Below are 21,262 nucleotides of genomic sequence, written 5' to 3' on the forward strand. Positions count from 1 at the left end.
ATGCTAAAGGCGTTTATTTTAATTGCTGAATTAAGTCATCAACGTGTTGAACGTTTTGATACAAAACTTGCATAATTTGCAGAAAGTCCACAAAGAATTAGTAGAATTCATGAAAAAAAATCTTGTTGCTAAAATATTAGCTTAACTCAGAATTAGCCCAAAAAAACTTCAGTAGATGCTAAATTAGCCAAAAACACAAGCACGTTGCTAAAATACTAGCTTAACTCCATAGTAGCCCAAAAAACCCAGTTGGTGCCAAACTAGCCAAAAAATGTTAGCATGGAACTAAAATATTAGCTAAGCTCAAATTTAGCCTTAGAAACCTCAGTAATAATAATGTTCTTAACATGCTTAATGCCTTGATACCAAACTTGGATAATTTGCAGAAAGTGATCAAATATTTAAAGAAATACATAAAAAAATAATAATAATCGCGAGATTTGCGTAAAGTTTCAATAATTATGTAAAATTTTAATAGATGCAAAAAATTAAAATAAAATTCATTGGTAAACATAAAAGCATGAATGTCCTGAACTTGCTGAATGTTTTTAATTGCATACATTTAAAAAATGTTCTATTCATTTTCAATGGGGCTGAAAAATCGCATAAATTGCATAAAATCTTAAAAACTGTAAAATGTACAAATACCAAAAGTACAAGCAGGAATGACCTTAACGAGATGAAGGTTTTGAGACCAAGATTGCAGAAATTCCTGAAAGTGTGATTATGTTTTTAAAAATCAAAAAATGTACAGAAGAATAAAGAAGGAATAATAATAAAGAGAAACAGGATCACTATAGTGTGAATGTTTACAAAGTATTCAGACTATAACCTCTCAAGAATACTACAAATACTACTTTAGAAGAGCGGGGGAACTACACCTAAACCAGACATGAAGTCCTTTAACCTCAAAATTTCGTTATCCTGAAACTAACCTGAAAACTTGATGTGAAATCATTGAACTGTTTGTAATTGCTTACATAAAAGAGCTGCTGTCCGTACATTTGTATTGGCAGGGAAAAATGTGTAGCTTGAGTCGTACATTTTTACTTCTTTCTTTTTACTCACACGACATTTATTGTTCATAAGGAAAAGGGTTGAATTATTTTTTTAGCTTTAAAAAATGAATACAACTGAGAGGCCACGAGGCTTTCATTTTAGAAATACACAGACACTTTTAATTTCCAAACCTTTACACTAGAAACAAATAAAAGTACTGAATTAAAAAAAAAATTAAAATAAGTAAATCTTGTTCTTTTTGTACTCTTCTAACCGCTCATTTAAAATGGCAGAACCTTTGAACTTTTTCATCAGAAAGAAAAATTCAAGGTAAAAGTTGCCACTCAAAAGGCTGCAGTAGCGTTGTCAAAGGAAATATTTGTTTCTAATCTCCCTAATGTAAAAGAAAAACGTGCTGCCATTAAGGGATCGCTCGGCTTCATCAGAAATTCTGTGGAAATGAGGCTCAGTCAGACTTAAGATAAAGTCATTAAGCTGATAAAGACCCAAGTTAACCAACGGCATGCAGACCAATGAATCATGATTCAAAAATAGTGTTTACACAACAAAAACGGAAAAGTGTTTCCGTCATACAGACAAGAGATCAGGTTAAACCACTTACTGGAAGACAAGGAACAATCATTTGTCAGCATTGCTGGCTGGGAATGACGGAGCGGTGAATGATTGACTCCAACTCACTGTCTGATCTTTAAAGCAAAAAACACTCAAATATATGCAACTTTGAAGCTAATTTAAACTTGAACTGGCAGCTCTTTTTCTTATGAGAGTCTATGACAGCTGCACTGAAGAAAACGCAAGTCAAGTGTCGACTTTGGCTGGTTTTAGAATAATAATGAAAAACAACTTGAAGCCTTCTCTGGGGAAGAAGTCGTTTCAAAGTAAAATATACTTTATTTTGATTGTTTTTTATTGAAAAAAGTTAAACAAAACATAGGGATTTTTTTAAGTTTACAGGTTTGTCTACTTTGCACACAAACTTACCTTACCTGGTTTATTCAAAATCATCCAATAGATACTGACTTTCTGACAGTAAGATGTTACAAAAACAATGCTCAAACTCAACCCAATGCACATGGCAAAATGACAGAAAGAGAAGCCATACCTTTGGTAGTGGTTGTCCCAGCTGAGAATATAACTTAGTCCAGATATGCATGAGAGACATGGGTCCAACCTCTGCAGTACATGGAGGTTCACATACACACTCACACACACATAAGCTCCTGCTTCACCTGGAGTGCCTGAATCCAACAGCCTTTCCCATCAGGAAGCTGGAATGCCAGCAGTGGACTGTCACAGCGCGCTCACAGTTCCTCTCTGTCAGAGCGCATACATCTGGCTCTAGCTCAGGTATGCAAAGACCTCGCACACGGGCTTCGTCTGCCTCCAAACAGACACCAGCAGGTCTAAAACATGCTTCCTGCTTCAGCAGGACAGTCAGGTATTTGCATGGAGGGCTTACTCATAGTGACTTTAGTTCCTCTGAGCTCACAGCGGCGTGGAGAGTGTGCGAGAGCGAAGGAGGGAGGGGAGGGGAGGGAGGGAGGGGAGGGAGGAGGGGAGGAGCTTTCAGGAAATGATGCTTTTGTTGGTAAGTGACTAGAGTTACTGGCAGTCAGACCCATTTTACTGTACATGGTGTAACTTAACCGCATTTATAGTGTAAACAGTATTGCGCTTTGGATCTGGCCGCTTCTCACTCCACCTTACTCATTGCTATGCTGAATGGATTCAGGCCACTATTTAATGATTATTGTATTTAGAGGCTGACTCCCTGTTGGTCCACCTTTTTACTGCTTATCTTCACAGGCTCTGATTAACAGCTACGTCTTTACAAAAAGGAAGACCTATTACAATTTATAGTCCAAGGATTGTTGGACCGTTAAAAAAACAAGATAAAACTACTTAATATAGAACTAAAATAGACTTAAGTTGTAAAAATTACTTTGAAAATTTCCATCAACCACATTATGCCTTCCAAAGTGTTCTAATAAAAGAGTAGAAGTTCTTAGAAACATCAATAGACAGGTGAAGTTTGCACTTCCTTGTCTGAAATCATTCCTGCTTCCTGGAAATACAGGGCATTTTGAACTACACAATACAATATTCTGAAATCCTATTACGATACAGCTAATCCAACAAATTCAAGATGATGGTCACAGACAAACCTATTCATGATGGAAAAGCAATGTCAGTTATATATGAGTCTATCATAAAAAGACAAATAATGGTTTTTAACAACAAAAAAGTCTCTTTAAACAGGGCTGTGCTGAACCCTGCTTCCAGTAATACATGATATAGAGCTCGCACCGTGGCCCTGTAATGTCCATCCCTGACTGGACTAGTCAGACTTTCAGAGACGGAGTGGCGCCTGTCCATGGTGTCATCCTCATTTGAGCGGGAACCTTCTCAATCTTCTGTTTAGACGTGTCTGTGGGAGTTCTTGAGAGAGCCCAGAACAAAGAAGACAACTGGGACTTCATGAAAACCTTCACAAATATCTTTGAAAATTAGATTTTTTTTAATTCTGTTGTGCGTTGGTCTGATTTTAAACCCTGCAGGGCATCATTTTTAAGTGAAAGTGTTCATCTTTAGATAATCAACCCCGCCCCCCCGGACCAGACACCCACACACTATTTTTACCCAGTGTTGTAAATGTATATAGATGGTTTTATTACTGTTAACTCATTGTAAGCTTTGCTACAACAGCTTTCTACAAACAGAATGTGGTTGATCACATGATGCCATCCTTCCTTTGCACACCACAATTTAGATTTGTTTTTTGAAAGACCAACTTCACTACGTTTTACTGAGTAAACAGCTGCTTTTAAAACTAAATGCAACTTTTTTTTTAACAAATACAGAAAAAATTAAACATGCATATTCATTGAAGCACAACTTTCCCTATATTATAGCAAGCCTTTAACAACCCGTAGAGTGCTCTTTTAACTGAAAAGACCAACTGATGGAGTTACGACGAAGTAAGACTGAATTAACAACTGGTCCATGACTAGCTAGCTGCAAGAGATAAGTTGAAGAAACAAGAGAAAGATTTCTATTTTCCCTTTTGTAGTTGCTAACCGAACACTCCTCAGTCAGTATTGTGAAGATCTTTCTGGATCATAATGATGCTCTGGGATTCAAATTTGTAGATAATGTGCCAGGAAATCGTAGCAGCCTCGCATTAGAAATCTGAAGTTGTCACTGATACATCGAAACTGCACCTAAACAGGGAAAAAGAATGCAAGGCATTCAGAAATGTTAACTCTTAATAAGTATTCAAAGTAACATAGCTGCTATTTTAATACAAGTGATGCAAATTAAAGTTATTTGGAATTGCACAGTGGACAGGGATGCATGTGTTAAACTTAGGAGAACCACAGTTTTTCTCCAACTTGATAAAAACATTAACAATTTGCTGTGTGTATGTGTGAGTGTGTGTGTACAGGGAACAAGACAACATGTGTTTATGCTTGTAGCTGCAGAGAGGAGCCTCTTTGAGGTTAGCCAGGATGGTTAGCAAAAAAACAGTTTTTCTGTCTTCCAGTAAATCTCATCATTTTGTTCTCTGCACAGTTCACTCCCACAATTCACCACACGTACGATGGCTGTCTGTGGAGATGTGTACGGGTCTTCGTTTGTTCATTTACTATTAAATCATGTGTCAAACATGTTAATGCATTTATGGCACATACAGTGGGTAATAATAACAATAATAGCAACAACAACAAAAACTAGAAAAGTTGCATTAGTTGCTTTTTGCTGAAAGTAGTTGCTGAAGAGGCTGAAGCTTTTTGTTGAAAATGGTGATGCAATTTACTTTAATTGCGGAAGGGATTTGTTGAAAGTGCAAAAGCTATTTGTAAAATGTTCAATTTGCAAGCAGACTGGAAAGTTCATTAAAAAACTATAAAGAGTGCTGAAGTTGACCTAAATTTCTGAAAAACTTGTAGTAAAATTGCCTAAAAATCCCTAGTACAGGCTAATTTTGCACAACATTTAGGTTTTTGCTTAAATATGAGCTGAATTCCAAATTAGCCCAAAAAGCCTTAGTAGATGCCAAATCAGCCTAAAAAGATAGCACATAGCTTAAATACTAGCTAAACTCCAAAATGGCCTAAAATTCCTCAGTAACCTAAATTAGTTGTTGCTAAAATAGAAGCTAAACTCTAAGTTAGCCTAAAAAACCTCAGTTGATAACAAATTAGCCAAAAACATTAGCATGTTGCTAGAGTATTAGCTAAACCCCAAATTAGCATACAAAACCTCAGCTGATGCCAAATTACCTTAAAAAAGCTAGCACATTGCTTAAATACTAGCTAAACTTCAAAACAGATGCACAAAATAGACCCTATGGCGAAACGATCCACTGCACGGCGCAAGCCTTCCGCGGAGGACCACGGCGCTCCGCAGAGGACCACGGAGGACCACAGACCACTCCGGGTCTGGTGTGAACCACACTATAGGTTAACAAGGGCGCTGAAGGGAAGCGGCCTCCATTCCGCCCTCTTTCACGGCGCTTCCGCGTCCGTGTGAACAATGCATACGGTAGGTTAGGAATAGTATTAAGCAGAAGAAATAACACACATCATACTTAATTACACAATGACCTGTGTAACTCTCAAACTCATGTATTTTTCTTGTATCCCTCTGACCCCTTCTTGGACCCCTAAAAAGGATGTTTTGATCAATTAGCCTGAATGTTCTGTACAATTGGCCTGACCTAAACACCAGTTGGTAGCCATAACAACACATAGCAGTGGTAAAGATCTCTGTCCTTCGAATGTCTCTGTGATGGACATGACAGGATCTCTGTCACATTTCACCAACAGCAATGCTGACTTTGATTTTAGGGAGGTTTTTTTTGTCTTGTTTACCTGATTGCTTGATACTGAGTCAACACATATTTATAATTAATTTCATTATGAAAGAAAGGTTTATTTGTTGATTCACATTTATATTTCTTCAATAAAAATGATCTAGGAAGGTACTTGTGAACTTTTTTCTCTGAAACAAACTTTCACTACATGATCTGGACGAAAACAGGCAGTAATAAGCGATGAAATGATGCTTTCTGTCACTTAACATGACGTTTTAACATATCCTGTTTGTCACTTTCCTCAGCTGTGGCAGAGCGAGTTCAGTGCAGGTTCAGGAGCTGTTACCGTGATAACGCGTCGCTCCTATGTATCAAATAGTCCGCTCTTGAGAGAAAGTTTTAACCCTAGCATGCAAGTAGATCAAAGTTTTTCAACCTATTTTGAGCCACTGCCCACTTTTTTTCTTAACAGGAATCACAAGGCACTAACTAATGTTAAAAAAATATATTAATGATGTACAAGTTCCTCCGGGATCGGGCATGCATGCACAGTTGCAGTTTTACTAAATATTTTTCCTTGCTTGTCTCAACCAAAAATGTACTTTAACAAAAATGTTTTATTTATTTTGGGGAAAAACATTTTAATTTAGTTGTAGTTAAATGTGTCTGTTGGTTATATAACATTCATGATGATACTTTTATGTTATTTCTTATATTGAAACTTCTTTTTTTTTTAAATCTCCAATGTGCTAGAAGTCTGAAATTGAGTTTGTCCTTCCACACAGACATTATTAGAGAGCAGCTGTTTCAGAAAGAGGACTTGGACCAAACTCTGGGATCTCTCATTTCTTTGAAGGAGAACTCAACTGTTTACCTGTTTTTATCAAGAAGATTTACAAACTGTTAGAACAGACTGTTCAGTGTTTGGGTTTGTTGTGCTTCAGTTAGAGATGCTGTCACATTAACCCAATGAACCATGGGATACGTAGTGAAACTGTTGATGCCGGACAGACTTGCGTCATTAAGCTTCATTATTTTGTTCACTTTTTCTACGGTGTGAGACCAGATCCTGCAGGAAGCTACACCACCAAACACAATCTTTGTTGGAACGGAGAGAGAAACCTTCTGAGCCATGAGGACGTCTGATTGGTCAGACTGATGAAGATAGTTCATGTGGTTGAGCTTTTTCCAAAATGAAAGCAATTGATCAAAGTTGTAGTTAATTGTGATGCAGTCATTCTCATCGAAGAATCTTGAATAGAATCAAATACAGAAGACAGTCTTTTATGATTGTATTCCTAACTACTCAGTGTGAAACCTGGTCCTCTTTGGATGAACACAGAACTGATATCTTGGTTTGATAAATGTTTTTACATCAATTAGGTGAAACTGAATAATCTTTCACATCACACCTGACCATCTCTTACAGCCCACTGGTGTACCACAGAACACTGTTTGGAAAGCACTGAACTAGATTAAAGTGCTAACAATTGATTTAATATTTATATCTTTCATAAGTGACCCTGGTATAAGCAGGATAATGCCCTTCATGGTGCACATGATTATTTTGGAATTTTGCAAACTTTTTCTTTTTTTTCAGCAATTGTGTTCTGCATCCTGATTGGCTGTGGATCACAGTCACAGGCGATCGATCTGTAACTCCCATACAGAATATGTTCAGCTTGACAAGTTTACATAAAACTTTGATTGCTAGATGTGTGACTTTAAAGTCCTGAACTTATTTTTCTATGAACGTTTGAACTTTGAGATTTTCAACAAAAGAGAAAAGTTCAAATGGAAATGTGTCTGTCTGAGAAAAGTGGATAAAGTGCATTTACAGCCTCAAAACATCTATAATAATTGTAAACAAAACAAAACTGACTATTTGTCAGGTTTGGCCTATAGCCAGTTATTTTTAGAGCATAACTTCCAATAAACAAAGGATGACTGTACTTCTCAATATCCAAATAAATCAAGTGCTACTCTCATGCTTATAGTTGTGTAGCCATGAATTGTGTCTAAATTGCTCTCTCTAATACTTTTCATAATACATACATGAGGTGGTCAACATACAGACAGACAGGATGGTAATGGAGAACCAACCAGACATTGTAGTGGTGGATAAAGAACAGAGGAAAGCCGTTGTGGTGGATGTGGCAGTACCAAGCCATGGTAACATCAAGAAGAAGGAACATGAGAAACTGGAGAAATACCAGGGACTCAGAGAGGAACTGGAGGAAGCTTGGAAGGTGACAGCTGATCAGACACTTGAACCACCCTACTAACTCTTCTGTGCTGTTGCGTTTCTGGTGGAGAACAAGAGCCACAAATCCAGCTTTTAGATTCTAGAAAGAATGGGGAAATGCATATGGTAGGATCAGCATGAGCCAGAGAATGACATGGAGGTTGGGAATTAGTCACAATGACCACATGACTTACAGTTTCTCTTCATGCCTCACATGACAGAGTGTGTCCAGATTCAGCAAAAAAACAACCAAGAAAGCACAGCTCAAAAGCATAACATGTCTAACTGTCGGAATAAGGGATAAAAACATCCCAATGCAGCATGTGGCAGGCATTAGGAAACAATCCCTCTACTCTGTTTATGAGAAGACATTTGAGATAAATCACACAAATGCCCTCCAAATACTCATACATGGTAAGTACTCAACCCTGCTAATAATTTCATGGAAAACACAAACATGAAGACAACAAGGGAAACACTACACTGATCTCTAAATCTACTGTACGTCTTCTTTTGAAAGTTGAACTTTAAGTCACAGTAACTGTGTAACTGAAACAAAACAATAATTTTAAGTCCCACTCCAACTAGATTTGTATCTATTACAAAATCATCTTGTAATTATGTAATTATGACTATGACGTTTTTAGTCCAAATCAAAAAGCCTGTGTCATCTTTAAAACATAGTTTCTGCAGTACGGCAGGAGTTCATCAGAAATTCCACTCTGGTTAGCGGGTGGGGCTGCTAGCTCTGCTCATTTCTCAGTATTCCTTTGTTTACACTCTCTCTCGCTAGCTAATAGCATCTCACAAGCCCAAGCTAACATTAGCAGTTCAACAAAAATAGTGATCAATATCAGAGCTATCCAGGTGTGCAGTTTAGATCCAGATTGTGGCTCAGACGAGGAAAGCAAGAACATTCATGAATCTATTTGTCTGTGAGTGGATGCATCAGCAGAATTGTAGTGGAGCAAGGAGACTTTGGTCCATCTGTTATAGTTGCTTTTTCAAACCATAGGTTTTTATTTGCTCCTGATCCAACTCAGTTTGAATACAGAAATACTCAGAAATATGGTTTTAGTGGTAAATTCTTCAATACATGTCCTTAGGAGAGGGTCTTTAAAGACATGGGTACAAAAGAAAAATGGTAAATGACGTATACTTGTACAGCACTTTACTACCATCCTCGAAGGCTCAAAGCGCTTTACGCTAAGTTCACACTGGATGCGGAAGCACCGTGAAGTGGCATGGAGCAAAGTGCCACTCTTTATTGCAATTCACTCCAAACACCTGTTTTTCCACGACGGTCAACAGGCACTTCTGCCAGAACTTTTTATTGTTTTCGCCATCATGGGTAAGTTAATAACCTAAAAATATGACCCCATGTTTCTGCTAAGACGAGGTAAGTGGTCATTAGACCTCCATCCATCTTCTTCTGCTTCATACGGGACCAGGTCTAAGCAAAGATGCCCAGACTTCCCTATCAGACCTACACTTCTTTAATTTATCTGTTGTTGAGACAGACAGAGAGAAGTGCGTGTGTGTTGTGATTGTGTGTTTATTTTCATCTATAAAGTCCGTTTAGATACAAAAACATGATCGCATTTGTCAATCGCAGTGTTTTATTGTGAAAAATTGGCTCTATTTTGAATTAAACCAGATTTTCTCATGTATCTTGATGTAACTTCCTGCCAGAATTGACGCGGATCGCTTGCGGTTGACGCAAAAACGATTCGCCTTCTATGGAGGACCGCGACGCTCTGTGTCTGGTGTGAATCACACCATAGGCTGATAAGGGCGCCGAATGGAAGCGGCCTATGTTCTGTGGGACTTTGCATCCAGTGTGACCCTAGCATTACAGTCACAGGCCCATTCACACACTGATGGTGGCTCCATTGCTGAACACTGGCGCCAACCGTCCACCAGAGGCAATCTGGGGTTCAGTGTCTTGCCCAAGGACACTTCGACACATGGGCGAGCAAGGCGGGAAACAAACCCAAAACAAAGTAGATTTTGTTGCATCATTGAATACTCTATTTTGTTTCCTTGTTGCTACCTAGCAGCAACAACAGACAGATTTGGTGTTTTGCTTTTAAATCTGTATTTTTGTCAGTTCAATCTAATTAAACATTCTTATATTCATGTTTTTTCTTTTGTTATTACTCTTTGGGAATAATTGCAAACAACTGTTTAATTTGACTTAGTTTCATCACATTTAGATATTTTTATAAAGAAAGCATCTGATATGATTTCAAAAATATGAAATATTCTACTATAAAACTCTACTTGTCCATGGTTTCAGGTTTATAGTTGTTACACATCTCTGCCAAATATTCTTCCTTTGCCTCCTCTTGACATGCACATGTGCCCAGAAGCAGCTGATGACTCCAGATACTAAAATCTGCACATCTTACATCTGATGTTTATTTTCTATAACTGTTCATCTCTAGTGAGAACCAGCAGATGCTCATATCGTTCACACACGCTTAATCCCACCGCATGCTCCTTCTCATGCTTCTCTACCACAGCAGAATTTAGTTCAATTTGGGCAATATTTGAAAGCTGTAGTTTTTGAAAGTCCAGGACACACTGAGGTGTTAAAACGAAAATCATGAACATGAAAGACAGGCTACGGAGCAGGGAGGCAGGCTGGAAGGTTCCTTACAGTCAGACCCAGAGGAAAGTTTAGAAATGCAACATGTGAGCCTTCTTCATTACTTTAGCAAAAAAAAAAAATCTGTCAATTGTGCATCATTCTTTCTAAATGTACAAACATGTGTTTAACCAACCTGAGAGAAGTCTCCATCTCTTTGGAAGCTGAGGCTAGAAAAGTCCACATCTGAGAAATCCGAGAACAGGTCCATAGGCATATCTGGAATGTTGTTGGTAGTGTTGCTGTTCAAGTGGTATTGCCTAGGGAAGAAAACATCATTTTAGCTTGGTTAGTGCAATTTTTGAAGATAATATAAGCTTTGATTGACATCACAAAGTGCATACAATTAAGACAGTTGAGTATTTTTTAACTCAATCCCAAAGATGTACCATAATCCCAACATGAGAAACTCCTTTCAGTTTCTTTTGCTGACCACACTAACTGACAAGATCCTACAAGCAAAGCAAACATATTCACTCCAACTATCAAAGACGTGTGAAGGATATGAGAAGTCAAAAACAGACAGACAGATAGAGAATGGGCTAGACAAAAGTTAGGAGACAAATGCATTCTTTGTAAAGGTATGGCAAAAAAAGACTCCATAAAAAGAACTCAGTTATTAGAGAACAAAAACCACTCATACCTCCTGTCAAGATCCACCTCTCATGAATGTAAACCATATTCCTGAGTCCTGTCTTGAAATTGTACAAGTCTTAAGTCCATTTGTTCCCAGAACTTATTCTCAGTTTTACAGCTAGGTCAAAGCAGCAGCTGCCAGCAGTCAGTACGCACCCAAAACAAAAGCAAAACTAAACTCTCTTAAAGGCAGAAGCGTGACATCGCTATCTTACGCCGCCCTCATCCAATCAAGTGCCAGGTCTCAGCTCAGAAGGCTGGAGGTTGGCTAAAGCTGTTCAAAGGATCAGGCTTAATGTCCCCAGCAGTGGGTCAGGGATCAACAAGAATATTCAGTTTAGGTTGAGAAAGCACAGCGAAAACAAAAGAGACTATCAATCTGTATTTAGGTAAATCAGGGACCGAAAAAAGATGACTTACAGTATTACTATGAACCCTAGTAAGAATGTTTTGTACTAGGGTTGTGTATATTTCCTTCTCACATGACTCACATGATCCGATGGTCCACAAATCGAAATGGTCAACTAACTTTTTGGCAATACGATAGTCCAAGTCTTTTTCTAAAAATGCTAAAATCAAAATATTTCCTATTCATATGGCATTTAAAGCTATAAATATTAATGCATGGCATTGGGCAGAGACATTCAGGTATTGACTTGGAAGAAGCAAGTTTATGATGGGATGTCTTTTTGTTTGCATCGCATGAACATAAAAAGACAGAGACGGTAGAAAAAACAGAAAGAGAAACCGCAGTTTGCCAGAGATCAATTATTTACTTCATGGTTGATTTTATACCTTTTAACCAACATATCTGTGGTTTTCCAATGATACTGCAGTTGCTCAATTAAATTTCAATAAGTTTCCATTTTTACATCCCTAATCAATAGTGCTGTTACTCCTACTGCCCAATCAATTTTTTGATACGTATCTAATATCTTTTATATCCCTGTTTATTAAACTACTTAAGTTTGTCAAATTAAAATACAATTTTGATCACAGTCATTCATATTGGAATTTCTACTTGGGCTCCAGGGCCACTAGTATCCTTAACAATACAGCAGCAAGAGTAGAAAAGCACAATAGTTTCAACAGCAATTCTAACAAGAGACTGACTGCTTTTCTGCTCATTTTTTCATGTTAAAAATAATATTATTTAACAGCAAATTAAACCTAAACCCATTAAAAGCACTTTTTGGGGTTGTGGTGGACAAAGCTATTTTGAGTACTACCAAAAAATACCGTATAATGCTATTATTTTAGCAACATGCTAAGGTTTTTTTGCTAATTTGTTATCTACTGGTGTTTTTTTATGCTAATTTATAGTTTAGCTTCGACTTTATCAACAGGCTAACATTTTGACTAATTTAGTTTACTGAGGATTTTTAGGCTATTTTGGAGTTTAGCTAGTATTTAAGCAACATGCTAAGGTATTGGCTAATTTGTTATCTACTGAGGAATTTTAGGTCATTTTGGAGTTTAGCTAGTATTTAAGTAACAAGCTAGCTTATTTGGCTAATTCTACTAAGTTCTACTAAGCTTTTTGGGCTTATTTGGAGTGTGGCTCATTATTAAGCAACACACTAAATATTTTTGCGAAATTGGCATGTAGTAGGGATTTTTAAGCAATTTTACAAAAACTTTAGTGCTTGTAGTTCTGAACAAAATTTTCTGACTTTTAGGAAATTTAACATTTAAAATTTAACAATTAAATCAAATTTATCAATTAAAATACATTGTATCATCATGTTCATCAAAAAGCTTCAGCATCTTCATCGACTACTTTCAGCAAAAAGCATTACACTAACATTATTGTAGGTAATGCAACTTTTCTAATGTCTTCTTATTATTTTATTTTTACTTCCTTAGGAACTTTGTTTACTTCAGTCTTATAATATTATATTCACTTGTTTAAGCAATTTGTCTTTCCGTCTTTTGGAACCTTGTAATGCATAAAGATTGTGGTTTTTTTTTTACATGCATGTAAAACTCAACAAAAATACATTGGGTAACAAAAAGGACATTACTTTTACAGAAAACTGGATTTTGGCTGTCAACAAAGTTATCCCACTAAAAAAGCTGAGTTTTGCCTGTAATGTTACTCATAGAAACGCTTTACCTTTAAGAGACATAATGGAAGCAAAGAATCCAGGAACTCCCTTTGTTTGATTGTTAAAGAATGTATTTGTATAATGGAGCAGAAAACAAGTATTTGCTCAATAACAAAAGTTCACCTCAGTACTTTGTATTGTAACTCTGGTTGGTGATGATATAGGTCAAAGGTTGCTTTTACCAAGATAATAATATAACAAGTAAATAATAATATGGTCCCTTCTTCCATGTAGATCTTCTCCAGAGCTGTGATGTTTTGGGAATGTTGTTAAAAATCATGGACTTTAGTCTCAACACTCCAGAACCTTGTAGTGATTTGTATGTATCCCTCCTTCGTTGCCTGAGCGACGTGTTTGGGATCAATGCCATGCTGGAAGATCCAGCTGTGTTTCATCCTCAGTTATCTCACTGATGGAAGGAGGATTTTGCCCAAAATCTCACCATAGATGATTCAATTAATCTTTTCCTTCATACGGATCGGTGGTCCTGTTCCCTTTGCAGAGAGCAAAGTTGTCTTGAATCTCGCTCTCTATCTCTTGTCTGTGATTGGCTGTTTGATGTCACACATATTACACTGTTCTCAGAGTTGTGAAGCCAAAATCAAAGGTAGAGAGAAAGCAAGATTCACAACAACACGTCTGAAAACTGTTGTGTTGCAAGCACAAAAGTGTATTTTGAAACCAAAGAAACAGGTTTTGAAAGCAAACATTTGACATTTTCAGCTGTAACTTTTGAAAACAGAACATTTTGTTTGCAATCTAGGAAACTTTGATTTTAAAACTGTGACTTTAGTTCTCAATGTATTAGTACAAATATTCCTTCATAGATGAATACTTGTTCTCTGCACCAATCTACAATAAATTAATAAAATAAAAACAGAATAATGTGATTCTTTACGTTCTGTCTCTAACCGTTGAAGTGTATCTATGATGAACCTCACAGACCAAAGTCAGCTTTTTAAGTGAGACAACTTGCAGAATCAGTGACTGACTTATGGTCCCATGGTATCTTGGAATTTTAAGCACATGTACATTATAACCAAGGATGAACACAAATGTAGTATTTTAGTAATAAGATTTTTTTTCTTTCAATAGACAATTTTTAACCTCTATTTCACAAAAATGTCAAGAGAAACTAGAACTTCTTCTATGTCAAAGAAAAGTAGTCTTCTCTCATTGATGAAGCAAATTTAAACAATACTTCCAAAGATGACAAGTCTTTATTACATGTTTCTGGGCATGACGAAGCAGACTGTAGCATGCAAGTGAAATTCCTTAAAAAACCAATAGGAGTCACAAGCACTTTGATGTATAAGCGTAAGCTGAGTAGGGTTTTAGTTTGTTTCGCTTTAGAAAGTGTGACGAGATATTTGCAGAAGAGAGTGAATAACTGAGTATCACGAAAAAAAATGCTTAAAGGTGCATTTACACCGAATTCTCGCGTTGGAGGCGGAAAGTTTCAATGTTAAGTCAATGGAACAGACCCGACATGAGGAGATCTGAAGTCCCACAACGTGATTTGAGTGATGGGTGCGGCGCAAAGTTCCAGAAGCTGCTCAATTTGAGGGATGAGGTGCAGATCGGGTGGCATAGCCAAAATTTTAATATCTAAAGTTTGACAGATCGGTGCGTCGCATCAGCCAATCAGGAACTCAGCTTTGGGCACGTGAAGTTTCAGTGACCCGATCAGAGGGTAAAATACTAATCCAAAGCGATAGTTTTTGTCCTGAACTTTCATCTTTCTCCTTAGCCTGTTGGAGCTGCAGATTCTCAGAGCTCATCCGGCTACTTTGGGGTGAAGGCGGGATTCACTCTGGACAGATCGCTGGGTTGCTCTCCCGCGGTGGAGCTCTCTCGCTCCATACAGCGGCAGACAGAGCCACTGCGGGGTGCAGAGGCTGCCGGCTCGGGCCTCATTGAGACATTAAAAAAAAGGAAAAATGTCTCCTAATTTAATTTACCCCCCTCTGGTTAATATGAGACAGAGAGTCTTCAAGCTCAGACACAGAGACACAGAAACACCATGGAACCGGCTATCATACAGACACAGCCCCCTGTAGCAGGAATATCTTTAAATAACAATCATATGAACTCAAACATGGAGACATGATTGCTGATGTTTTTGTAGAACTCTTCACAATAAATAAACCTGATTCCTCAACATTCTAAGTGAGATATCCACAGACACCACTCCTAATAGCGTTCATCCTAAAAACATTAACTGGTAGCTCTTCCCACATGCGCCCACAGCGTCCCACATGCGGCCACAGCGTCAAACTTAAGACTACATTTTTTGACAGGCGACAAGCAGCGAATTTGTCTCGCAAATCACCAAATCACAAATCATCTACTCGGACATGGAGTGTCCGCATAGAGGTCAGCATTTATTTTCTTAAGTTGAAACTCAAAATATATGACAAAGAGGGATCCAGCTTAATCATCTTAACAAAGGACAGATGAAGTTATGCTAGCTTGGCTGCACCTGTGGTAACGCAGGTTGGATGAGGAGTTTTTAACGAACACAGTGGTACACCTCTGAACTGAGAGCAGAAGTAGCTTAAGGACAAATGGTGAAAGAATGAGTCAGCATGACAAGCCTGTAAATGTGACAGAAGAACAATAGTTAATGAACATGTCAATGTTCAGCACCACAAAAGACCCAGCTCTGTGTGAAGAGGACTTCTGTGCTTTAGGAAATCTGCAAGTGGCTAAAGAGGAAGGCTGCTATTAATGTATTAATGCATAATATTTAAGAAAAGACTAAAACTTAAAATTCAGTAAAAATTGGCAAATGAGGTGAGAAATTGTGAAAAATAGTTTTCCTATGGGCTGCACGGTGGTGCAGTGGTTAGCGCTCTTGCCTCACAGCGAGAAGGCCCCGGTTCGAATCCCGGCTGGGGGATTTGGGACCTTTCTGTGTGGAGTTTGCATGTTCTCCCCGTGCATGCGTGGGTTTTCACCGGGGACTCCGGCTTCCTCCCACCATCCAAAAACATGCTTCATAGGTTGATTGGTGACTCTAAAATTGCCCCTAGGTGTGAATGTGAGAGTGAATGGGTGTGTGATTGAGGCCCTGTGACAGACTGGCGACCTGTCAAGGGTGTACCCTGCCTTCGCCCATCAGTGGCCGGGATAGGCTCCGGCACCCCGCGACCCCGAAAGGGAAGAAGCGGTCAAGAAAATGGATGGATGGATGGATAGTTTTCCTATCACTTTTGCCAGCCCATTATTGTGTTTTTAAAACAAGCCCAAAACATTGCATTGTTCAGTATTTAGAATTTTACAAATACAACAGTTTTAGTAACTTATGATATATTAGAGGGATTTGCTGTGAGAAATGTATAATAACATGAAGACTTATCAGCTGTCTAAATAAAAGTTAATCCAAAGAAATGACTAATGACTTAAAATAGTATTTGAAAATGATTTCTGGGTGTAATAAATGACCATTATTACATTTTAAGGGATTTGATTGACATCACAGTTATTTAAATGAAAATGTATTGTATTGGTTAGCACTCTTGCTTTACAGCAAGAAGGCCCTGGTTCAAATCCCGACTGGGGGATCGGAAAAAAATCAACTGGGACCTTTCTGTGTGGAGTTTGCATGTTCTCCCCGTGCATGTGTGCGTTTTTACCGGGGACTCCGGCTTCCTCCCACCGTCCAAAAACATGCTTCATAGGTTCATTGAAGACTCTAAATTGTCGCTAGATGTGAATGTGAGAGTGAATGAGTGTGTGATTGGATCCCTGCAACACACTGACGACCTGTTCCCCCATCAGCGGCCGGGTTAAGATACAGCACCCCCATGACCCCGAAAGGGACAAAGAAGACAAGAAAATGAATGAATGAATATTACATCAAATAAATGATATCTTAAATTACATTTTTTATTTCCCTCATTCTTCTAAATAAATTCCCTGTTTGGAGAAATGGGGAAACACTCCACAAGTTTATAACAAGAAAAATATGTGAGAGTCCTAACTAAATCCAGTAAGTCATTTCTTTTCTAGATAATTAACACAGATAGCTATCAAGCATGTTAATACCAAACAAAATAAAAGTAAAAATACTTTTATTTTAACAGTACAGTTGCTATTAGAAATATTTTAACCTACAGGATCCTAAACTGTCTATACCAGAGTCTGACTGTGATTCTACTGAGTAATTGAGATGAAAAACAACTACCAGGGGCGGGGGGATTAATAGATCATTTGTTTTTACGCAATTGTTTAGACTACTTAGAGTGAACAAGACTCTAAAACCAAAGTTTTTTAATCACACGTTACATCAAGAGGTTTCTGTGGTTACTTCCATGCTGCTACTGGTTCCACAGAAAAACGTCAGCAGATCTGCAGTCTATTGCTGCTTAGCACTGTATAAACAGAATGAGTGGGGGTTTGATTTGTCAACATTTTTGGACAGATGATAGAAAAAAAGGCTGCCACCTTCAGCGGGACTTTGTTCTCTTCAATGAATGCCCACTCTAATTAATTGCAGTCACACACAAGTCCATGAAAGAAGAAAATAAAAGAAAAACAGAAGGCGAAAACCTGCATGTTCGTGTGTCTATACCAACTATAAATAACTTCATGAAGCTCGGGTGAGCACAAGTACAGATACGTTTTCCTCTGAGTTTTGGAATACACTTGCTGATCACATAATCAAAACTACTGATAAACCGGTAATTGACATCCTGATGCTATGTCATGCTTGGCACTCACAGCATAAAATAGTAGTATTCAGTTAGTATTATTCAGGCAGAGGTCAATCATGAGCATGGGAGCATCAAAGAAGAGACTAGGGATGTCAGAGTCCAGGTGAGGGTCAGGGCAGGCAGCAAGCAATCAGAGATAAAGTAGGATCAGAAACAGAAGATCAGGTTCAGATAGAAACGCTCAGTAATGCAGGCAGTGTGACACAAACAATACTTCACACGGAATGAGGCTCTGAGTGCTGCGTAAGAAACAGGTGGGTGATTGTCAGACTGGTGTCAGGTAAGAGACTGGTACCCCCAGCGACCAGAGGGGAAGTCAGAGCTCTGACTCCTGACAGTTTGAGACCAAAACCAAATTTTGAAATTGTAAAAGAAATTAAATTATTAAAATCAATTGTCTGTACACACCAAATACAATTCACGTTAAATTCATGAACACCGTCTTTGTTAAAGCGTCAAAGTTGCTGCTTGACTGTTCTTCAAAGCTCTTCGATTTCGTGGCGGGACCCGAAGCTCTTGTTGCATGTGGGAGGAGCTTACCTCAAGGCGTTTCTCGACCTCGTCACAGAGGACGTGGATGATTCGAGATTGGATTTATTTATTTTGAAGAGCCGAATAAAAGCATCGGTACACGTCTCCATGTCTGGTTTAAGAGAATCTATCAGCAGCACAACGCAGCTGTCCCGCGCTGTGGCGGGACAAAGCTGCTGCCCCGTCTACAACAGGGGAGGGCAGTATGGCAAGCAAAAGGGATCATAAATCTCCAGTAAAAGCGGGCAGGGTGGTGCCTCACCTGGGCATGTTCTACAGATAATAATTATTATTTTAAATATTGAAATTTTAACACAGTTTCAATAGATCAGTTAGTACCAAATAAATAACTTAAATTTAACTTTAACTCTTTTATTTAGGATTTAATATAGACATTGTGGGGTGGGGTTTTTCCTTACCGTGGGGGGGGGGGGTCAGGGATAACCAGTTTTATTTAGTTTTTTTAGCTTAGCAATTAGCAACTGTTTATATCTTATGACCGACTTTCTGCTTACTGGCAGGAGGGATTACCGGCATGAAGCCCAATAAGGCAAATGTTGTGAAATTGGGCTATATAAATAAAATTGAGTTGAATTGAATAAATTCCAGCTGGGCACAAATCACAGTCATTCATTTCTCCTCCATAATCATTTTCAAACAGTTGGTTCTTCGGTGCATTGAAAGGGACACATCCATCTGTCACTACCAAATCTGAGTCCCTGATTGGTCAAAGTTCAACCTAGTTTCACTTTCAACGTTCATTCAATAGAACTTGGAGCCTGAAAATAGTCATAGAAGTTTCCCTAGCGATGTGTTAATGCAAGAGTTTTGAATGCGGAAGTCCAAAGCAGACATTTCAGCTTTAGACTTTTAATTGGAAGTGGTTGCTTGAATGTAGCTGAGGGCAGAGCATAGACCGTTTTTAGGAACTGGACATAACAAGGTGTTGATGTTACCCATAGGAAATGTCCTACCTTCAGCCCTCGCGAAATCACGCCAGAGCCTTTGCTGTCACTTCTGATACGTCTACCGCCATATTGCAAATGATTGCCGCCCGTGGACAGCACTCTGACTTATGTCTGAGTCAGGATTTTAGAGGAAGTACTGTCACCAATCATGACTGAGCTTGTTCCAGCTTGTTTGAAGTCCACACCCCCTCAATGAAGCGACTCGGAAGAATCTATCAGTAAACGTTCGAGGCGGGGCCAGTGGACACCACAAGCATCTGATTAGTAAGTTTATAACTTGAATAACTTTTGAAATATAAAATAAATATCTTTAAAAAAATTGATTAAAAATAAGATGTTAAGAAGGAAGCATCAGAGCAAGAATGGTTATTCTGACAAATAAAATGACTGAGAAATAACTGTCTATTTCTCTGTGGGACTTTGGCCTTCTTGCGTCCTGTTTGGAATACAAGATGGGAAGGGTTTCTAAGTCCATTGATTACACATTCTATGGGATAGAGTGGATATAGCATGACTGTTTCCACAAGAGGGAATATCTGGTTTATCTGGTTCATGTTTTTTAACTTCTGAAGCACCATGATACTTTTGTCTGTGAAAGGTTCTATATAGATACAACTTAGTTCCTTACTCTAAGAAGGCTCCAACTGAACCTGCATCATCACAGTATTTAAAGATGATGAGCTCATACAACTTCAAGTGATGGAACGTTAAGTGTTTCCCCTGCATAAGGTACAATCATCTGAGTTATTCTGCACACCAGCTAAATTGATACTGACCACTCTTACAATATGTAGTACAATTCCAACAAAGTGTAACAGTGTAGAGGAACAAGTTCTAAAGCTACAGATATTTTTGACCTGAATTTCCTTCCAGGATCTTTTCAACAGTTTTTTACCCAACCACAACCAAAATTTTTCACCTCTTTGACATGTATCTCAAAAAGTATGAAGCATGACTCATTTTCCTTTTCATGTTGGTTTTGGTCTTTGATTGTAATCTGACCAGTTTGTTTCTTGATCTGGTGCTCAGATTAGAGGGCTGGCCTCAAGAGACAACTTTGTCATGATGCCTTTTTCTATACAGATATTAAAAAGCTTTTAATATTGTAATTTCTAGGGATGTCCCGATCAGGTTTTTTTTGGGCCCGATCCAATCCCGAGTCACTTGATTTTGTGGTTTTGCCGATACCGAGTCCTGATCCGATACTTTTGTAACACATTTAAAACATTAACAAATTGAATAAACAGATTTGTGTTGTCCCTTAATTATATTTCATTAACCTTCTTTTATCATTAAAAACTTCAATAGAACACTTCTGTGAAGTAGCCTCAACAAGTAAAAATAGAGCAAATATAAACTAGGAAAAAATAACTATTTTCTTGTTATATAAGTGATAATTAGTCATGTGAGAAAGTTTATTGACTTTAACTTTAACATCTTTAGAGCTATTGAACATTTTTGACCAAATGTGATTACTGTCCTCATTTAACATTCTTAAAAATAAATGATGACTTTGTTTTAGCATGAATTTGATGATGAGTGTTTATGAATAGCTGATGTCATTATTAGT

At 38.0% G+C, this 21,262-nt stretch overlaps 1 protein-coding gene across 7 annotated transcripts in view; it reads right to left on the reverse strand.

The window, feature by feature from the left end:
• Nucleotides 1–21,262, reverse strand: part of si:ch73-63e15.2 (protein strawberry notch homolog 2) — an 84,050-nt gene that overhangs the window by 33,790 nt on the left and 28,998 nt on the right. For 5 of the 7 annotated variants that reach the window (XM_024258997.2, XM_024258994.2, XM_024258993.2 and 2 more), the window contains exon 4: nt 10,868–10,991. In XM_024258997.2, coding sequence (XP_024114765.1) covers nt 10,868–10,991 — 124 coding nt within the window. Of the gene's footprint in view, nt 1–2,122; nt 2,491–10,867; nt 10,992–11,374; nt 11,515–21,262 lie in introns of those variants that run through there. The other 2 variants (XM_036211714.1, XM_024258998.2) reach the window with 2 other exon arrangements.

The sequence above is a fragment of the Oryzias melastigma genome, linkage group LG4, assembly GCF_002922805.2.
Source record: "Oryzias melastigma strain HK-1 linkage group LG4, ASM292280v2, whole genome shotgun sequence".
Lineage (NCBI taxonomy): Eukaryota > Metazoa > Chordata > Actinopteri > Beloniformes > Adrianichthyidae > Oryzias > Oryzias melastigma.